At 34.7% G+C, this 16,261-nt stretch overlaps 2 protein-coding genes across 4 annotated transcripts; one reads left to right on the top strand and one right to left on the bottom strand.

The window, feature by feature from the left end:
- The first annotated feature begins 5 nt into the window (after nucleotides 1-5).
- Nucleotides 6-4,828, top strand: LOC121418937 (ATP synthase subunit s, mitochondrial-like). 3 transcript variants are annotated; one of them, XM_041613162.1, is made up of 5 exons: nucleotides 6-115; nucleotides 1,289-1,386; nucleotides 2,002-2,210; nucleotides 2,555-2,717; nucleotides 3,553-4,828. In XM_041613162.1, the coding sequence occupies exons 1-5, from the start codon at nucleotides 92-94 to the stop codon at nucleotides 3,725-3,727; spliced, it is 669 nt and encodes a 222-aa protein (XP_041469096.1). In that variant the 5' UTR covers nucleotides 6-91; the 3' UTR covers nucleotides 3,728-4,828. The 3 variants fall into 3 exon arrangements, with proteins under 3 accessions (XP_041469096.1, XP_041469098.1, XP_041469097.1); XM_041613164.1 differs by lacking the exon at nucleotides 6-115 and adding an exon at nucleotides 250-379; XM_041613163.1 differs by lacking the exon at nucleotides 6-115 and adding an exon at nucleotides 467-487.
- Nucleotides 4,829-5,942: 1,114 nt separating this feature from the next.
- LOC121418934 (AP-5 complex subunit mu-1-like) lies at nucleotides 5,943-16,260 on the bottom strand. Its single transcript, XM_041613155.1, has 12 exons — nucleotides 16,111-16,260; nucleotides 14,733-14,871; nucleotides 14,080-14,181; nucleotides 13,433-13,503; nucleotides 12,946-13,024; nucleotides 12,052-12,192; nucleotides 11,516-11,653; nucleotides 10,877-11,003; nucleotides 8,707-9,160; nucleotides 8,315-8,519; nucleotides 7,666-7,762; nucleotides 5,943-7,252 (listed from the first exon to the last, which is right to left on the bottom strand). The coding sequence occupies exons 1-12, from the start codon at nucleotides 16,176-16,178 to the stop codon at nucleotides 7,164-7,166; spliced, it is 1,710 nt and encodes a 569-aa protein (XP_041469089.1). The 5' UTR covers nucleotides 16,179-16,260; the 3' UTR covers nucleotides 5,943-7,163.
- Between the last annotated feature and the right edge of the window lies 1 nt (nucleotide 16,261).

Genomic DNA, 16,261 nt, shown 5'->3' with positions numbered 1-16,261 from the left:
TTCTCAAATGTTCAAGTCGAAATAAAATTCTGAGCTAACAGTCCACATTCAAAGAAAGTCACAGAAACAGAGCCTTAAAATCCCTACAAAGATGACAAGCTTGCTTTGTAAAAATGTAAGAAAATTCATGAGTTGATTTACGTGAACTCTTGTGAGGAGAACCGTAATGTGCGTTTTTATGTGAATGAATGGCGTTGTACTAATTGTGAGTTTATTTTAGAGAATTGAAGAAAAGCCCGAGCAAGGGCCAAGCTACGTACGGGATGCGGTTGGTGGCGGGGCCGGGCGGCTGGCCGGCCGGCGGAACCGGTATGGACCGTGCAGACAGACGCTAGATCAAGGCGACGTCGACAGGGACGGCTGGCAAGTCATGAAAGCTGTATTAGTTTAGGGCTTCACACCTAGCCAGGAGGCTTCGAGGGAGTAAAAGTCATTTACTGAGTCAGCTTACTCTTACTTCTTAGTCTTAACAAAGCCATGCATGCAGGTATTCCTTCCCATTCATCTGCACGCACGGCCCCAAACCCTGAAACTTTCGCCCCCGAGATTTCTACTTTCCTTCTAAAAGATCTAGCCCAAAATCATATACATGGGATGCAACTTCATTTCCAACATTTCTATACTATCAATTTTATTTTTAAGCAAAAATTCATCCAAAAATTGAGAAAAATATCAAAGACGAAAGAGACTTGCCCGATGTTTACGCCGCGATCTTGTTTCCTACTTCCCCAATGTTACGCGATGCCCGCATCCGTAGCGTTAGGGAATAATGGTTACTTCAATTGCAGAAAAAAATATTCCAGACCCAACATTAAAATGGAGAATTAAACAGAAGGGTTACAAGGAAGATCAATAGAAATAAAATGAGATATTTCCTGTTTCCTTTGACTATTATTATGAGAGCTTTTTAAGTAGATTTATGCCTACATTGTTATGCTAATGTTGGTCTACTTTTTTGTCAATGGAATTGGAAAGATGTATTTAATATATTGCATGGAACCTTGGGAAATTTCTATTTGCTATTGGACCTTTCAAAAGACCCTCTTTTCGCTGGCAAATTTTTGTAGGCACATGTGAGTGTTTGAGGATAGGGCAAATGGTTATGGCCCAGAGTTTATTTGAAACAGGTCTTGCTTTGTATCTTTCCAAAAAAATAGACACCTTGTTGGACTTTTCCTTGTATGTTTGCCACAGTGATTGTCTTGGATTTCTTTGGGGGTGTTTTTAACCTCAAGAATGCATTAGAATATGAATGTAATTTTTCTTTTTTGTGTATTGCTTTTTGAAGATTTGCAATCCAGGTAGATCTATTGCAAGAGGTATTCTACTACAGCACCATCTCCAGTCACGTCCACTCTGGGGGATGTTAAATGCTGTTTTCAATCAGTAAGTTCTGCTTTTATTTTGATAACTCTGCTAATAGGGACATGTATCCCTATGTATCGAGTGCTATATATATATAAAAAATACTATGGTTATCAATGAAATTAAAAAACCTGTAATTTTCTGTACCTGGTACTTTTGTAGTCATGCAATTTTTAAAGTAAAACCAATCATCAATCTCAAATATGACCACAGCAAGGAAAGAAGCCAAAATTGAAAATTATTATACTTTTGCTGTTTTGCATTTAGTTTCTTGCTTTGAACAGACATTAATCGTCAGAAATGAAAGGCTGAAAATTAGCACTTAACTTACAATTGGTGGCTATACATTGATTGGTGCTAGTCCAGATAATAATTTTGCGTTTTCATATTGTCACAAGACACACGTGTAATTCTCAAACAATTTATGAAATTACAGTACTTTATGTACGACCTGTCCAAAAACAGAACTAGTGGGCAAAATATATATACAGAATGACATTGCTCCATCTCTCTGAAATAAGACATACTAAATCCACCCTTTTATTCATTCCTTTCTCTCTCCCTTCCTCCCTCCCTCCCCCTCTCTCATCTTCCCTCCCTCTCCATCTCCCAATTCTATCCCTCTTGCTCTCCTAGGGTAGACCGATCCAGAATCAAAGAGGTAGGTCCGGACCGAGCTGCAGCAGAATGGTTGTTGAGATGTGGAGCATCTGTGAGGTTCAAAGATTTCGAGAGGTGGACAGAAGATTACAATCTTTTGCCGACTGGAGGCAGAGACAAACTCAAGATTGTTGAAGTTGATGCAACAGATTCATCGATCATGCACATTGGTTTTGAACACTTTGGTAAGTTACTATAATAAACTGGACTTTGTGGTGAAACTGGTGATCAAATCTGTCCACAGAAATCTGCATCTGCATCTCTCAAGAGAATGGTTCTAGGTTTTTTAACTCATTAGTGACATGAACTTGAGATTGAGAATGTAATCATAGATTTCCTCTGAAATATAACAAAATGAATGCTAGACATTTTTGAAGTTTGTGGAAATGCAAGATATGATTGTTGACTTATAAAGTTTGTTGATAGCATTTTTCTCATTGAGCCCAATGTGGTTGCATTTCAATGAGTGATTGGCAGGAAAATGCTAGAACCTTTAACTGTTAATCTGTTTCTGTTAATATGTCTGTAGAGGGAATAAAACACCTTCGATATCTGAAGCTTCACCACTGCACCTATCTACAGGACATATGTGTCTCCAAGCTAGTGCTTCTCAAAGACTCTCTTGAAGAACTTCAAATAAGCAGCTGTGGTGATGTCACAGATAAGGGGCTTGCAACACTCAATCACCTTCAGTAAGTGCATGATAGCGATAGTTAACCTGAATAATTGTGATGTCATGGCTATTCAAAATCGTTTGTAAATAGTTTCAAATAGCCCAAAATGTGTCTCTGATTACATTGGTTGGAAACAGTGAAAAGCCCTGGATATTACTCTCTGATACACACCTGGTGCAAGGATTCTTGTTTGGAACCATTGCTATGCTGTAAAAAGACTGACATCATCACTTCAGAACTCTATTTGGGTTTTGTGCTCTTTTCAGATTATATGATGGACAGGGGAAAAGGAATTATTTTTGCTCAGTGAATAGATTTTGTTCTTCTGTTCATACTGAATTATTTTATGAAGGCTTTTTGCAATATATCTGGAATTGGGCTGATAGAGCCTTAACCCTTAAGTTGGCTAGTGGTTAGTTGATATTTTCTAAAGGGTAATTTGAAAAGTGAACAAAGTGTCATTTATGGTAGATTAGGCTGTTGTTTCTCTTTAAAAGTAGTTTAATTTTGGCCCTGAAAATAAAATTTGAAAGAAATTTTCTTACAATGATTGAGAAATATTGATCATAGACAATCTATGGATTGGAGTTTGATGGTAAAGGTTCGGAATCATGAAAATTGTACTAAGTCCGCACAGATTATTTGCGAGTCAAATGCAAATTACAGGAGCACCACAAATTTCTAATGAAACATGTTTGGCTAGCTTTTGTTAAGTCCTTTACGTGGATATTTTTGTGGAAATGTTTTTCTTGTATAATATCAAATATGTGAAGCTCTCACAAGAATTGTTTTCATCCATCCTGCAACCACACTTCCATTTAATGCAAACACAAATGTCTTATTCTTCTTACAGTAAACTGGAGAAGTTGTTTCTGTGTGACCTCCCAGCTGTGAAGGACATGGAAGGGATCATTAAGATTCTTGGATCAGCTTTACCAAACTGTGAAATCAGGTTTCTTTCTCTGGAAGGACTCAAAGATTTAAAGAGACTTGGTAAAGATAATATCAGAGAGACTTTCGATACATAGGAGATTCATATTTCCTATGCATATCGAGTGTTTTGTTTCCAGCCCAGGAGATGAGTGGTCTCATCCTGCATGAGGACTTGGATTGACTTCCCAACAGGAAGGGTTGTTCTTCCATGACTAGTTTGGCATTTCTTCTGTGAAGGACAAGGCCAAGCAATATTCTCAGATCAGTCTGTCTAAACTGAAATAAATCTCATTTTTGAAGGGTTTAAATCTAGAAACTTTATTACTTAGAACTTTATGACTGGGAGAATAGACTTAGTAAAAGTTGAGCACTGCAGAGATACCAAGTTCAAACTTCAAAGGCAAGCAATGTGTGTGCTTTTAGGTGGGAAATCCTTACTCAAGAGTCGTTGTGTATATTATAATGTATTTGGAGATTTACACAAGGAAGATTATAGGGGATGAAAGGGAACTTGTAAGATGGAAGTCACACACCTTATACATAACTGATCACTGATTTTCACTCGAGCAATTCGTTGGTAAATTCATATTGTGAGGACGTAAGTGAAAAGCCTTAGTTAATCTTAGTAACATATTTTTTTTATCACTTTCTTGGAATTGAAAAACTAATTAAGAAAAAGAAATATATGAAATAACAGAATCGGCCATACATGTAGAAATCTGTCCAAAGCAATTTGGGGAATCTCAATTAGCACGAGAAAGGATCATCCGTCATGCTTAAAGTCACGCATAACTTACCAACAGCTTTTTGAAACACCAGCCAGGTAAATGACAAAGGTAAAGAGCTCAGGCAAATGATTAATAACTGTAATGGACTAACAAGCTTGCGTCTTTCCTTGTTAAATGAAACTTCCTCTGTTGCTTGATTTTTGACAACTTTACAATCAAAAGTTTAATGAAATTTCTACAAAATATTCTTTAAAAGTTCACTAACCTTTAATATTCATTTCACGCAATGAAGTTCAAGTATAAAGAGGTTCTCAAGACCATAAACTGTTCTGTTATAACAGAAGAAATTGTTATTATTTCTTGTTTTAATGGTAATTTGAAGACAAAGTTCTGGAATTAGGAATACAGGATTATCAGGAGTGATGTTTGTCTATACCATTTTATACCATTAAACTTTATTAAACTGTTTTATTGTGATTTTTTTTTCAAATCATTATTATTAAAGTCTTTTGAATGATGAAAGATATTGTGGAACTGCCAATGTACATACAGTATGTGGCAATTTTATAGTAAGTCAGATATGTGCATAATATTGGTGGTATTATAGCATCTGGGATTTGAGTGAATAATTACCATGATCGCTTTAAATACCTTGTAAGGAAAAAAGTTTATATATTGCCTCTTGTGGTCTTGTGAAGAATCATTACTGTATAAGCTGTTATTTTTGTGGAAATTTTATTTAGCGGATTTCGTGAATTGCCAATTGGCCACAAGTTTAACGACAATATTGGCACATTTAGTAATAATTATACTTGCTTATATAGCACTTAATACTTTGTCAGAAGTCTCTAAGCGCTCTACAGTATATGCAGCATAATTACCCTGGCTTTAGCAGTGCAGTTGTTACACACACTGCATTTCAAGGAGTAAATTCCTGCCAGGTACCCATTTACCTCACCTGGGTTGAGTGCAGCACATTGTGGATCAATTTCTTGCTGAAGAAAATTACGTCATGGTTGGGATTCGAACCCATGACCTTCTGTTTTAATGTCCGGAGACTTATCCACTGGGCCACAACGCTCCACGTAATCAGTGCCAATGTCCCCAAGAGCAAAGATACATCAGCAGGGGGGCTTAGAAGAGCATATTTTTGCATATGTTTTGCACTATTTTTGCTTCTCTGAAATGCTATGGTAGTGTTTATTTCATCTTCTGATTGCGAATTCAACAACCCACAAAAATGTCAGGACCTGTGATGCACGAAAAATTCTGTGCGCGAAAATAGCAGCTGATACAGTATGCTTCCTTTTAGAGACACACACTATAGAGCAGCGGTTAAACTTTAATGTGCTTTTGAGTATTTATTCTTGTATAATTTTAATGAAGGACTCACATCTCTAGAAGTATGATTTTGATTGGGACTTAAAGAATTATAGTTGAGAAAAACAACAACATAGGAATGGCAAATAATTTTGCTTCCTGACTTGTATTCTACTGTTATTAGGCCCTATAATGTATTATGTGAAAATAAACAACAATGAAAGAGGCATCAGAACATTTTTTTTTTCAAAGTTTTAATAAATTTATTTGAATAAATATATCTCTATCTCATATTACAAATACATCACATCACAATGGGCATCTTTCGAAATAACACAATGCAAGTCTATTTGAGGCTAAGGGGGAGTTGCAAGAAAATTTATTTGCAATTGGCGGTTTAAAAATTGTAAGTGATAAGATCAAATTTCATGAGAGCAAATCAATTTATTTTCCGTTGATTGAAGCAGAACAGCAATTAATTGCAAATTGTAAGTAACTGTAAAGTAAACAATATGATTGATTTTTGGAGCCTAAAATTGATAAGTGATACCTCAGTCACATTTGCTCTACGGCGAGTAAAAACAGCAATTTTATTTATTTTTATTCAAACAACCTATGTGTAGCTAGTACAAAAAATGTTAAAACAGCCGTTTTTGACTCGCCGTAGAGCAAATGTAACTGAGGTATTAGTTGCAATTGTTTGCCTGTTTCTAGAAAGCCTACATTAGTCTGTAGGACATGTCCTATATCACGATGCTCATGAGTGTGCACCTTAATGCTATCACAGAGCAATCATATCTGATATATGTGTGTATCCATCAAGTGAAAACGGAATGTAATTGGCTGGCTTTCTCTATAAAAGTACTGGGTAAATAAAATCTTTATGCAAATCAAATTAAAATCATTTCCATTTCAGTTTACTTTCCCCATGCTATTTTCATTTGTTTCAAATTGGAATCCTATCTGCAAGTGATGTAGTGAACAAAATACACATCAAAAAATTAAATGGCAAACTTGTCAGCAATGTTTTGTAAATTATATGCATAAACATAACTTTATCAAGATTTGAAGAGTCATGCAATGAAAGTGATGTTGCTTTGATAAGATTCAAAAGCAAGAGAGTTGAAGTTGTTGACTTTGGACGAAACCTTTAGTCACCAACATAAAGGATAAAATAAGGCGATTATTATAGATATGCTTTAATAATGTGAATCAACAGGACGTGAAATGCTGAAATGGATGGCTCCAGTCTGTTGTGCTTGGAGAGGATATTTTGGGGTCACAACTCACAAAACCTGCCATATACTGATTCATAGCCATTGATGTTGAAGAAAACTCTTTACATCATTGTATCATTTTGGAATGTTCACATTAAAATTATATAAGTTAGAACTTGAAAGATATTTGAGTCATGTATCGATTGTATCTTGCATCCTAGTAGTCAACGGCTTGTCTGCATTCATACCTGATGAAGTGCCTTTGATCAGGTTTCCTGCATGACTGGTGGAAGGCAAGAGAGGGCGTCCCCTTGAGAGTTCCATACCTTGTACTCTACTGATAAGAATTCTCGAACTGTGGCAGAAAAATAGGTTAAAAGGTAAAAAAAACTTTTGTTGAGAACATGGTTCCCATTGTTTGAAGTAAAATAAAAATTAACGGGGAGACAATAACTATACTTTATTAACAATGCTTGACGTGGTGGACACAGATGGGTGATTGAAAAGAGGTGTATAGATCTCTAATTTCTAGTCCTCCCATTGCCCATTTTGGCTCATATATTCAGATATTCAACTTGGTTTGCAGAATTCCCTTTCAGAAAACAAATATTAAAAAATTTAGTATTTCATACATGCATTTTAAAACATAAAATACAATACAAAAGATTGCTTGAAGGCAAATTTAAACATGAAAACTGGAATTCTATGGTAACAAACAGTGTGAATTGATTACAGTCTGAAGAAGAGTTTAAACAGATAGTGACAAACCTGATGTGACCTTGACCTTTGAACTCGGTTGTATTTGAACTGAACGAGTATCCACTTTACATCCACTGTGTGTATAGTCTGATACCTTGAAGAAGATCTATCATAGAAAAAACAACAAATTTCATGAATTATTTCAAAAGTTCTGTCAATTATATTCTGTTTATCTATTTCTATCACTGTTACATGTAACTGGATTTGTCTACTTCATTGTCCACGTGATGGGAGTTAAAGCACTTTCCAGTAAGGAGTAGGCACCATTACATCCTTAGGCACAAGAATTAAGACCTAACTGATAGAAAAACAAGAGTTATATGTGTAGAATTCCCCACCCCCCTCCTTCCGTCGGGTCTTTATTCCAGAAATAATAATATACACTGTCCCACGTGTGCCTATCTGTGTTGGCGATCTCCAGTGTGATCGTTTTTCAGCTTACATTTTATGATTTCACAAAGTTCAGTTAATGTAATTGTACGAGATATAGATCCACAATGATATAGTAATACTTAACCATGGTTTTACAGACTTTCTCACGAAATCAGTGTTTTACTACAACTACTTTCATTTAGCTTTAAGGAGAGTTCAACTTAAGTAAAGTTCAACATAGTAAAGGAAAACCATTGGAGGAGAAGGAATAGTAGTCATTACTTACAGAGGCATAAGTGTTGAGTCCAACACAGAAGGGGTCCTTGTTGACATCCTTCTCTTCAGGTCCAAACTGAACAGTTGCTTGTAGACTGGCTTCAAGACTCCTTGAAGGTAGCTTCTGACCAAGATTCCACCCTAATCTATGTCTGTCTTGAGAAAGGACCACACTGCCGATGCTTGGATTCACATCTACCCCTACCACCACACCTCTGCAAAGACAAAAAGAGGGTTACTCGGTGAGAGTTTCATCAACATTTGTCATCTGACAAGTTGTCCAATCAGACAACTACAGTATTTACAGCTTTGATTAGCTATGAAAAACCCACGTCTAACTGTAAGATAATGACAATTTGTCATTATTGACATCTTTCAATTTAAAAGCAACAAGGATTTTACCTATTGAAGAAAGGAATCTGAACTTCAAAGTAATCAAAAGAATTCTTGACACTTCCACTCAGCTTGAGCCTGAGTTTGACTTGCACCTCTCTCTCATCACCAGTCATCTCATAAGCAGCTTTTATCGGCAACTCAGAGGGTGTGGCTAGTGATTGAAAGGACAGCTGCGATGGTGTCGGAGAAGACGACCTCTCTGAAGAAGGCGTCACCACCTCTCGATGGGTCACAGACCCTCTTGTTGGGGTTTCCAGTCTTGATTCTCGTAATGAATAGTTTGACCTAGACATGGAGGTGGGTGTTGCGGATCTTGCCATGGTTACGGATGGTGGTCTGCTGGAAGATGTGACTGTGCTAGTTTGGTCAGATGAGGGAGCTGTTGCAGTGTAGTGGCAGAGAATGAACATTTCGCTGGGTGGATTGAAATGAAACTTTCGTACTGTGGAAGTTACTTCTCCTGAAATTCAATTGATGGGAGAAATATTGTTAATAAGCCTTCTCTATAATTTTAAAGGTCAAGTCCACCTCAGAAAAATGTTGATTTGAATCAATAGAGAAAAAATTAGACAAGCACAATGCTGAAAATTTCATCAAAATCGGATGTAAAATAAGATAGTTGACATTTCAAAGTTTCCGTTATTTTTAATAAAATACACTGTAGTTATATGAACGAGCCAGTTATATCCAAATGAGAGAGTCGATGATGTCACTCACTATTTCTGTTATTTTTTATTGTTTGAATTATACAATATTTCAATTTTTATGAATTTGACGATTAGGACCTCCTTGCCTGAAGCACAAAATGTTAAAATAATGGAATTCCACATGTTCAGGGAGGAATGAAACCTAATTTCACATGACAATGACGAGAAAATAAAAATATTTCATATTTCATATAATAAAATATAAAATAAATAGTGAGTGATGTCATCAGTTCCTCATATGCACACCGACTGGGATGTGCATATAACTGTTTTGTGAAATGAAGCAAAACTTTAAAATGCCATAATTTTCTTATTTTACATCCGACTTTGATGAAATTTTCAGTGTTATGCTTGTTGAATTTTTCTCTTTTTATTCAAATCAAGTTTTGTTGGGGTGGACTTGTCCTTTAAACCATCATTTATCAATTTGATGTAAGAATCAAAGCCAGAATATGGCCTTGGTAAAGATGAAACATCCCAATAAATTGTATTAGATTACTTGTATACTTCAAATCTTAAAACTGTGTGACAATTATTCTTGATTAAATGAGTTTGAGAACATTTAGCATCCTTATATTATAATAAGCTCTGGATAAATCTGTCTGAACACTAGTATTTCACGAACATATACACAGACTGTATCATTTCACTGTCTTCCTATCCTATGCTTATGAGGTCATTATTATCATTAAAAAAAACTTATTGGGCAGGTGATTTTAGCTATTTTGGATATTTTGTGGTGTACTTTAATCATTAATCATCTAAACTGACACTAAATATTAAAGGAGAATGAAACCTTTGAAATAAGTAGGCTTGTGTCGAAACAGAAAAATCAAAGAACAAGAACAAAGAAAGTTTGAGAAAAATCGTACAAATAACAAGAAAGTTATGAGCATTTGAATATTGCAATCACTAATGCTATGGAGATCCTCCAATTGGCAATACGTCAAGGATGTGTGATGTCACATGTGAACAACTTTCCCTTTGATGGAATATAAAATACCCTCAAAATGTCTCTTTCTGCTTTATCTTGTGGTGATACAAACTCTATTCATGATGTATTCTTTAAAAATCTGTATTACATGCCCTCCTATAGAAAGAACACATGATCTACTGATAGATGTGATAAAAGAGGCAATTTAAGTGAAATATGTACTAAAGTAATGGGGAGAGTTGTTCATCAGTGACATCACACATCTTTGTCTAATTGCCAATTTGAGGATCTCCATAGCATTAGTGATCACAACATTCAAATGCTCATAACTTTCTCATTATTTGTCCGATTTTTCTCTAACTTTCGTTGATCTGTTTCTTTGATTTTTCTATTTTGAAATAAGCTATCTTGTTTCAAAGGTTTCATTTTCCTTTAAGAATTCAGACTTTTTTAACATCTAACTTTGAATCATTCACTAAAAATGGAAAAGATTGCAAAATGGGAGAAAAAAAATCTTTCAAGTGGGTGGACCAACCTGGTTGTATATTCAAGGGGTCTGTTGCTGCCACGCAAGGATGTATGATGAGATTCTCCAGTGGGGGTATGTCCGGTGGAACGGCCAAATTCATGGATACCTCTGGCATTGCACCCTCCAAGTCAGCCTTCAGAAAAAAAAAAGATAAAAGTGTTCTTCATTTGAATGAAATTTTTGCTATATGCATATATACATGAATTTTAATAGAAGCCTTCAATGGTCGGCAATCTTACACAGCAAATAATTTTACTTCTCAAATTTGATGAAAAGCTGATGGGGAAATATGTCTACAAAGGTCTGTACAGTCTATCGCAAAAACCTGCCACATAAAAGGCATTTTGTGAAGCATTTATTTAAAAAATGCATGGCAAATTACAATGCAATAACAGAAAAATCATTCAAGGGGATGATTAAAGTAAAGGGATATTTTATGGCAGATGGTGAGGTTATTCAATAGAATTTCAATAGAAACTCCTATCAAATTAGGATCCATCTCTGTATCAGCTGGCACTTTGATACTTCCTTGGACCTTGATGATATATTGTCGACAATATTTTCGGCCCATGTTCTAAATTTTGTCTTATTTTTTATCTCAACTGCTTTACCCTAGCATTGTAGTTCATTTTACAAAACACATACCTTGCAAGTGACAGTTCCATAAAGTTGGTAGACATCATCAATATCCGGTCTGTTGTACAGTACTGCACGTATCTGCTCTGTTATGGCAAAGTGAATCTGAGGTTTGGTTTTAGGGACCACTGGACGCCATGCAGGTTGCTACAAAGTTTCAAAAAAATATTATGAGGATTCTGGCTTTATTACTAGTATCTCTCCATCCCCAAACCCTCCCATCCTTATCTGTGTCTTGTTCCTCTCTTCATATATTATCTTCTCTCCTCTATAGTCACATGTATATCAACATCCAATCTTATAATGCTCAATCAATTCATATCTTTTTTCAATTTCAGCCTATTAGTATCCCCAAGTAAAATTCAAATGAAAATTCTGTTCTTCTTATTACAAAGCCTTTATTACAATTAAATTTGATGATTAGATCCACAATATGCAAATATATGATTTTCTATTTTTTTATCACAATATCATGTCTTCTGTATAACGCAATGAATAATTAATTAAATCAAAATATAACAGAAATATTGGTCATGATGCTATACCTTTGTGTGAGCAGAAATTGACTGTGTGTTGATGAGACCGCTGATGGAAGATTTTACTGTGGTTGGATTTGAATCAACAACCGATCCAAAGGGCGCTGCTTGTGATAGGTAGCAGTATAGCTCCTGAACTTTAGGATGTAACTAGAAAAATGAAATCACAAGAAAAAAAAATTTTAATCAGATTACTAGCCTGAGGTCAATTGACCTGTCCATGGTAATTTCCTTAGACTGCACTTGTCAAAATCAGATAATGAACTCAATATTCATGCACCATTCTTTAAATAATACACTGTAACAGGCAATGTCCGTCACCCAGAATGGAATCTAGTTTTATGAATGACAAACCACTGGCATAGATATGAGTAGTAAAACTATCATCCTCCACTTGGACGTTGTGATGTCATAGATCTACACCAATGCACACTCTCAGAATGTCAGTAATGCTTTGTACATTGTACTTAATTCCTCACGTAATAGAGCTATTATCTTAGTTTATCTGGCTAACAATACCTACAGCAAGCCACTTTAGCTGCATCTTTAAGGATGTAGCATTAATTCAGGTATTCACAATGCTTTTTCATAAAATCTAGTGTCAGTATATTACAGTTGATTGAACAACCCTAAATTCTTACTTCTAAGCCCTGTCCTATACAGCTATGTTTCGGATGAATATCTTGAATCCAAATGCATTATTGGGTTCAATACATTAACTTCCAAAATACTAGTATATACTATATTATTTGCGCAAAAGAAATGTCAGAGATAAAATAATATCTTTGCAATGAATAAGATTAGAAATACAAAAGTAAAAGGGTTAAATCTTAGTTGTATCACGTATGAAATACTTGTAAGAGTCAAGAGAACACATTTACAAGTGGAATTATGGGATTTCACCTCATTCACATTCCTTGGAAGAGCCCCTACTACTTCTGCCATTTGGAATAGGAGAGAAAATCCCATAGATACACCAGGGCTAAAAGACAAAGTGAAATAAAAATGCAAGGAAATATAAAATATTCAAAGGTGTGGAAAAGCAGTGGTAATGGCAAATAAATCTTGTTGAAAGTGGTAAACTAAAATATGTTAACGCAAGGCTTAGAGGCTTATGATTATCGATATATCACATCTGCTTAATAGTAATAACACATATTGTCACAATACAACAGAGCTAATTGGAAATACAAATCAATATGGCTTTCTTCAAAAATCAGGAATATATTTGGAAAGTTAATTTGGCATGGCATAGTAAAGTTGTTTTATAGCACCACAGTTAGATAACAGATTAAAGCATTGTAAAGGTGGTCTTACTCTTATGCACAACATATATGAAAGTTGCAGAATTTGGTAGTCAAAACATTAACTTATGATAAAAAGAACTCACATATCAATGAGAGGTGGTCTGGATGATGAAGTCAATTCAACCACAGGCAGGCAAATGTATAATAATCCAAACTATTAAGAAAATGGTAAATGGATTACATCAATACAATGAAATCAATAAACATGTTTCTCCTCTCTTCAAATATAGGCCTACATGATGATAAATAACTTTTTTCATATTTTCATGGATTTTACGAATAAAAAAGCCTAAGATAGATCTGTAATCTTGAAGGAAAATCATGGGAAGTTTTTTTTTTCATAAATCACCTTTAAATAAAGAAAATCATAGTCAAATGTAATAGAAAACACATAAACCCAGGATATCAATTGGACAAACTAAAAAGCACATTTCCAACACATTAATTCAAACGTACTATGATATTGAATAGGTTTGGCAGTATTTCATTTAATTTTAATAAATTCTCAATGAATAGCAAAATCAAGTTTGTGGATGCTTCTATGAAACGAGCAGACAAAGCAATTACAGATTTCAAATGGAGTCACAGATTAGACAGAAGCAAGGGAAATGGTAAAAGAGTGCTCGAGTGAGGGGGGGAGGAGCTTGATAGATACAAACAGAAAGGACAAGAGTGAAAACGTGGCAAAGTTTGACTCTTTATCATTTTATTATTATTGGATTATTCTTACCTTTTCTATCATGATGACAGGCCATAACTTCCCTTCTTTGACAGTGAGCTCAAAGATTGGTTTCTGATATACCTTGTCACAGCTATCCCTGGAATCTATAAACTGTTGGATTAAATTTATAGAAGTGTAAAAATTAATACATCCAAATATGAAAACTCTGTTAATACAAGGTGTTCTAGGGAAAGTATTTTTAAAACATGAATGCACTACATTATCATAATTTTCATGGGGGGGGGAGACACCAGACACGTTACTTTCTTAAAAATGTGTATTTGAGAAAGTTGACTAATTTCGATTTACCATGAAGACATTAATCCTTGAATTTTTATCATACTTTGGAATCCTTGCATACTGTAAATCTAAAACTACATTTTAAAAATTCAATAAAATATATATGCATGATTGTTTTAAAAAGATGGATTAATATTCTTATACAAAACATAACATCTGACGTGTGACAAAAATCCAATATTAAAAATTTCAAATATTCATGAGAATAAAAAAAAGATCAAATTTTGTAGAGTACCGTATACTGTAGTTTCCAAAAATATGGATGCATCATGCAAGGTTTTGTATCCCCAGTCAAGATATATTTCCATTTAAATACCTAGTATTATCAACATAACATTATTCCACCTTGCTTGCATGATTACCTTGTGGGAAGGATGCTGCAGACCAAGTTCATCAATTACAGCTTTGTAGATCTCTATTTCATTTGGAATCTTCACATAGTCATTCCTATCAGCATCTTCTCCATAGATCTTCGCTCTTTTCTCTACAGTCGGGTATGTCCTGTCAGTTTGCATGAAGATTGCACAGTGGTTAAAAAAGTATAAAATCCGAGGTAATAAAATTATATTTCAAGCATGAAAACATTTTTTGTTTACATTTCTGTTGCATTAAACATTGAACAATGATTTTCATTTTACACAAGACTGCCAAATGTTGATCACACACACCAAAAAAATAATACAGGTAAAAAATATATCCATATCTATATGAATAAAATATCTCTCAGATCTGTGATTTGAATTTCATCATGATGATCAACTTTATTGCTTAGCTTTGTAATCTCATTATCAAAAATCTGTATAAAAAAAATCAATGTTTCATTTTACAAATACAAAAAAAATTCTTGGATATTATCCATGTCAAATCTGGAACATGAAACTTTTTTTCTTTCTTACAGGGTCAACTCATCTAAACTGCCATGGAATAGTTTTGAAAGGGGCTGACCACATAGAAAATCACAATTAACCCCCCCCCCAGTTCCTGATAGATATAACAACTTAATTAGTACTGTTACACTTAGCATCATCCCTCTCTCTCTCCAGACAGAGTCACTGCAATTTCTCTGAGAAATATAATATTTTATTCAGATGGTATATCTGGAATCATTTAAAATCACACAAATCAATATAATAGTAGGCCCACTAAAAGGTTTGTGCTTCAAACTGCTGTCAGACAATCCCCAATTATTATGTCTTTAGGCAGAGCCTTTGCCTATAAATAATTGTAATTGTCTGACATTACTTCCAAACAATATTGCCAACAGCCAAGTTCTTCTTGTAATTGTCTTCTTCACTCAGACCAAAATTCTGTTCGGTATAGAGTACCTACATCATTGTACATGGGTATGATTAGCAATGACTTGTATAAGCATATGTCATTCATTGACAAATTACCTCATCTAAAGTTGATGTTATTTTGAATAGGCAAACTAGTCAGTTTTGACTATTGTTGCCTTGTTAATTTGCTTTCCTTTTTTTCAAATTCAGAATTCATTTCTTTGTTAAATGATAAATCTATATTCCTGTAGATCTACTTCTTCTTATCTAGTACCATAATTATAAAAACAGTGAGCTGTAAGTTAGTAAGTTACAGCTCACTGTTTTTTATAGTTATGGTAATAGATTATCGCTTATCAGATGAGACTAAATTCTACTTCTAGTTTGTCATAACGTCTTGACTTAACTTTTCTTCAAAATTCTAGTGAGTGTAACTAGTAACGTAGTAAAAACGATTTACAACCTTGAAAATAGGACTGAAGAAGGTCCGTTGCCTGGCAATGGTATCACCCATATTGCTCGGAGGGCCATGACGTTGATTCTTATTAAATTTCAACCTTTGAAATAAATTGTACACTCCCTCCTTATGGATTAATCGCTTTTGATACATGGAT

The sequence above is a fragment of the Lytechinus variegatus genome, chromosome 7, assembly GCF_018143015.1.
Source record: "Lytechinus variegatus isolate NC3 chromosome 7, Lvar_3.0, whole genome shotgun sequence".
Taxonomy (NCBI): domain Eukaryota; kingdom Metazoa; phylum Echinodermata; class Echinoidea; order Temnopleuroida; family Toxopneustidae; genus Lytechinus; species Lytechinus variegatus.
The sequence above is the reverse complement of the archived record's forward strand: the minus strand, read 5'-3'. Positions and strand labels throughout refer to the sequence as shown.

What these genes read in the sequence shown, in the direction of transcription:
- LOC121418934 (XM_041613155.1), bottom strand. Translation starts at nt 16,178, where the DNA reads ATGGCCCTCCGAGCAATATGGGTGATACCATTGCCAGGCAACGGACCT. An exon ending in TTCCAAGGAATGTGAATGAG is followed by an intron (nt 12,193 to 12,945) that starts GTGAAATCCCAT and finishes TCATTTTTCTAG; the next exon opens with TTACATCCTAAAGTTCAGGA. An exon ending in GACTCAACACTTATGCCTCT is followed by an intron (nt 7,763 to 8,314) that starts GTAAGTAATGAC and finishes TTTCTATGATAG; the next exon opens with ATCTTCTTCAAGGTATCAGA.
- LOC121418937 (XM_041613162.1), top strand. Translation starts at nt 92, where the DNA reads ATGACAAGCTTGCTTTGTAAAAAT. An exon ending in CAAGCTTGCTTTGTAAAAAT is followed by an intron (nt 116 to 1,288) that starts GTAAGAAAATTC and finishes TGCTTTTTGAAG; the next exon opens with ATTTGCAATCCAGGTAGATC. An exon ending in CATTGGTTTTGAACACTTTG is followed by an intron (nt 2,211 to 2,554) that starts GTAAGTTACTAT and finishes ATATGTCTGTAG; the next exon opens with AGGGAATAAAACACCTTCGA.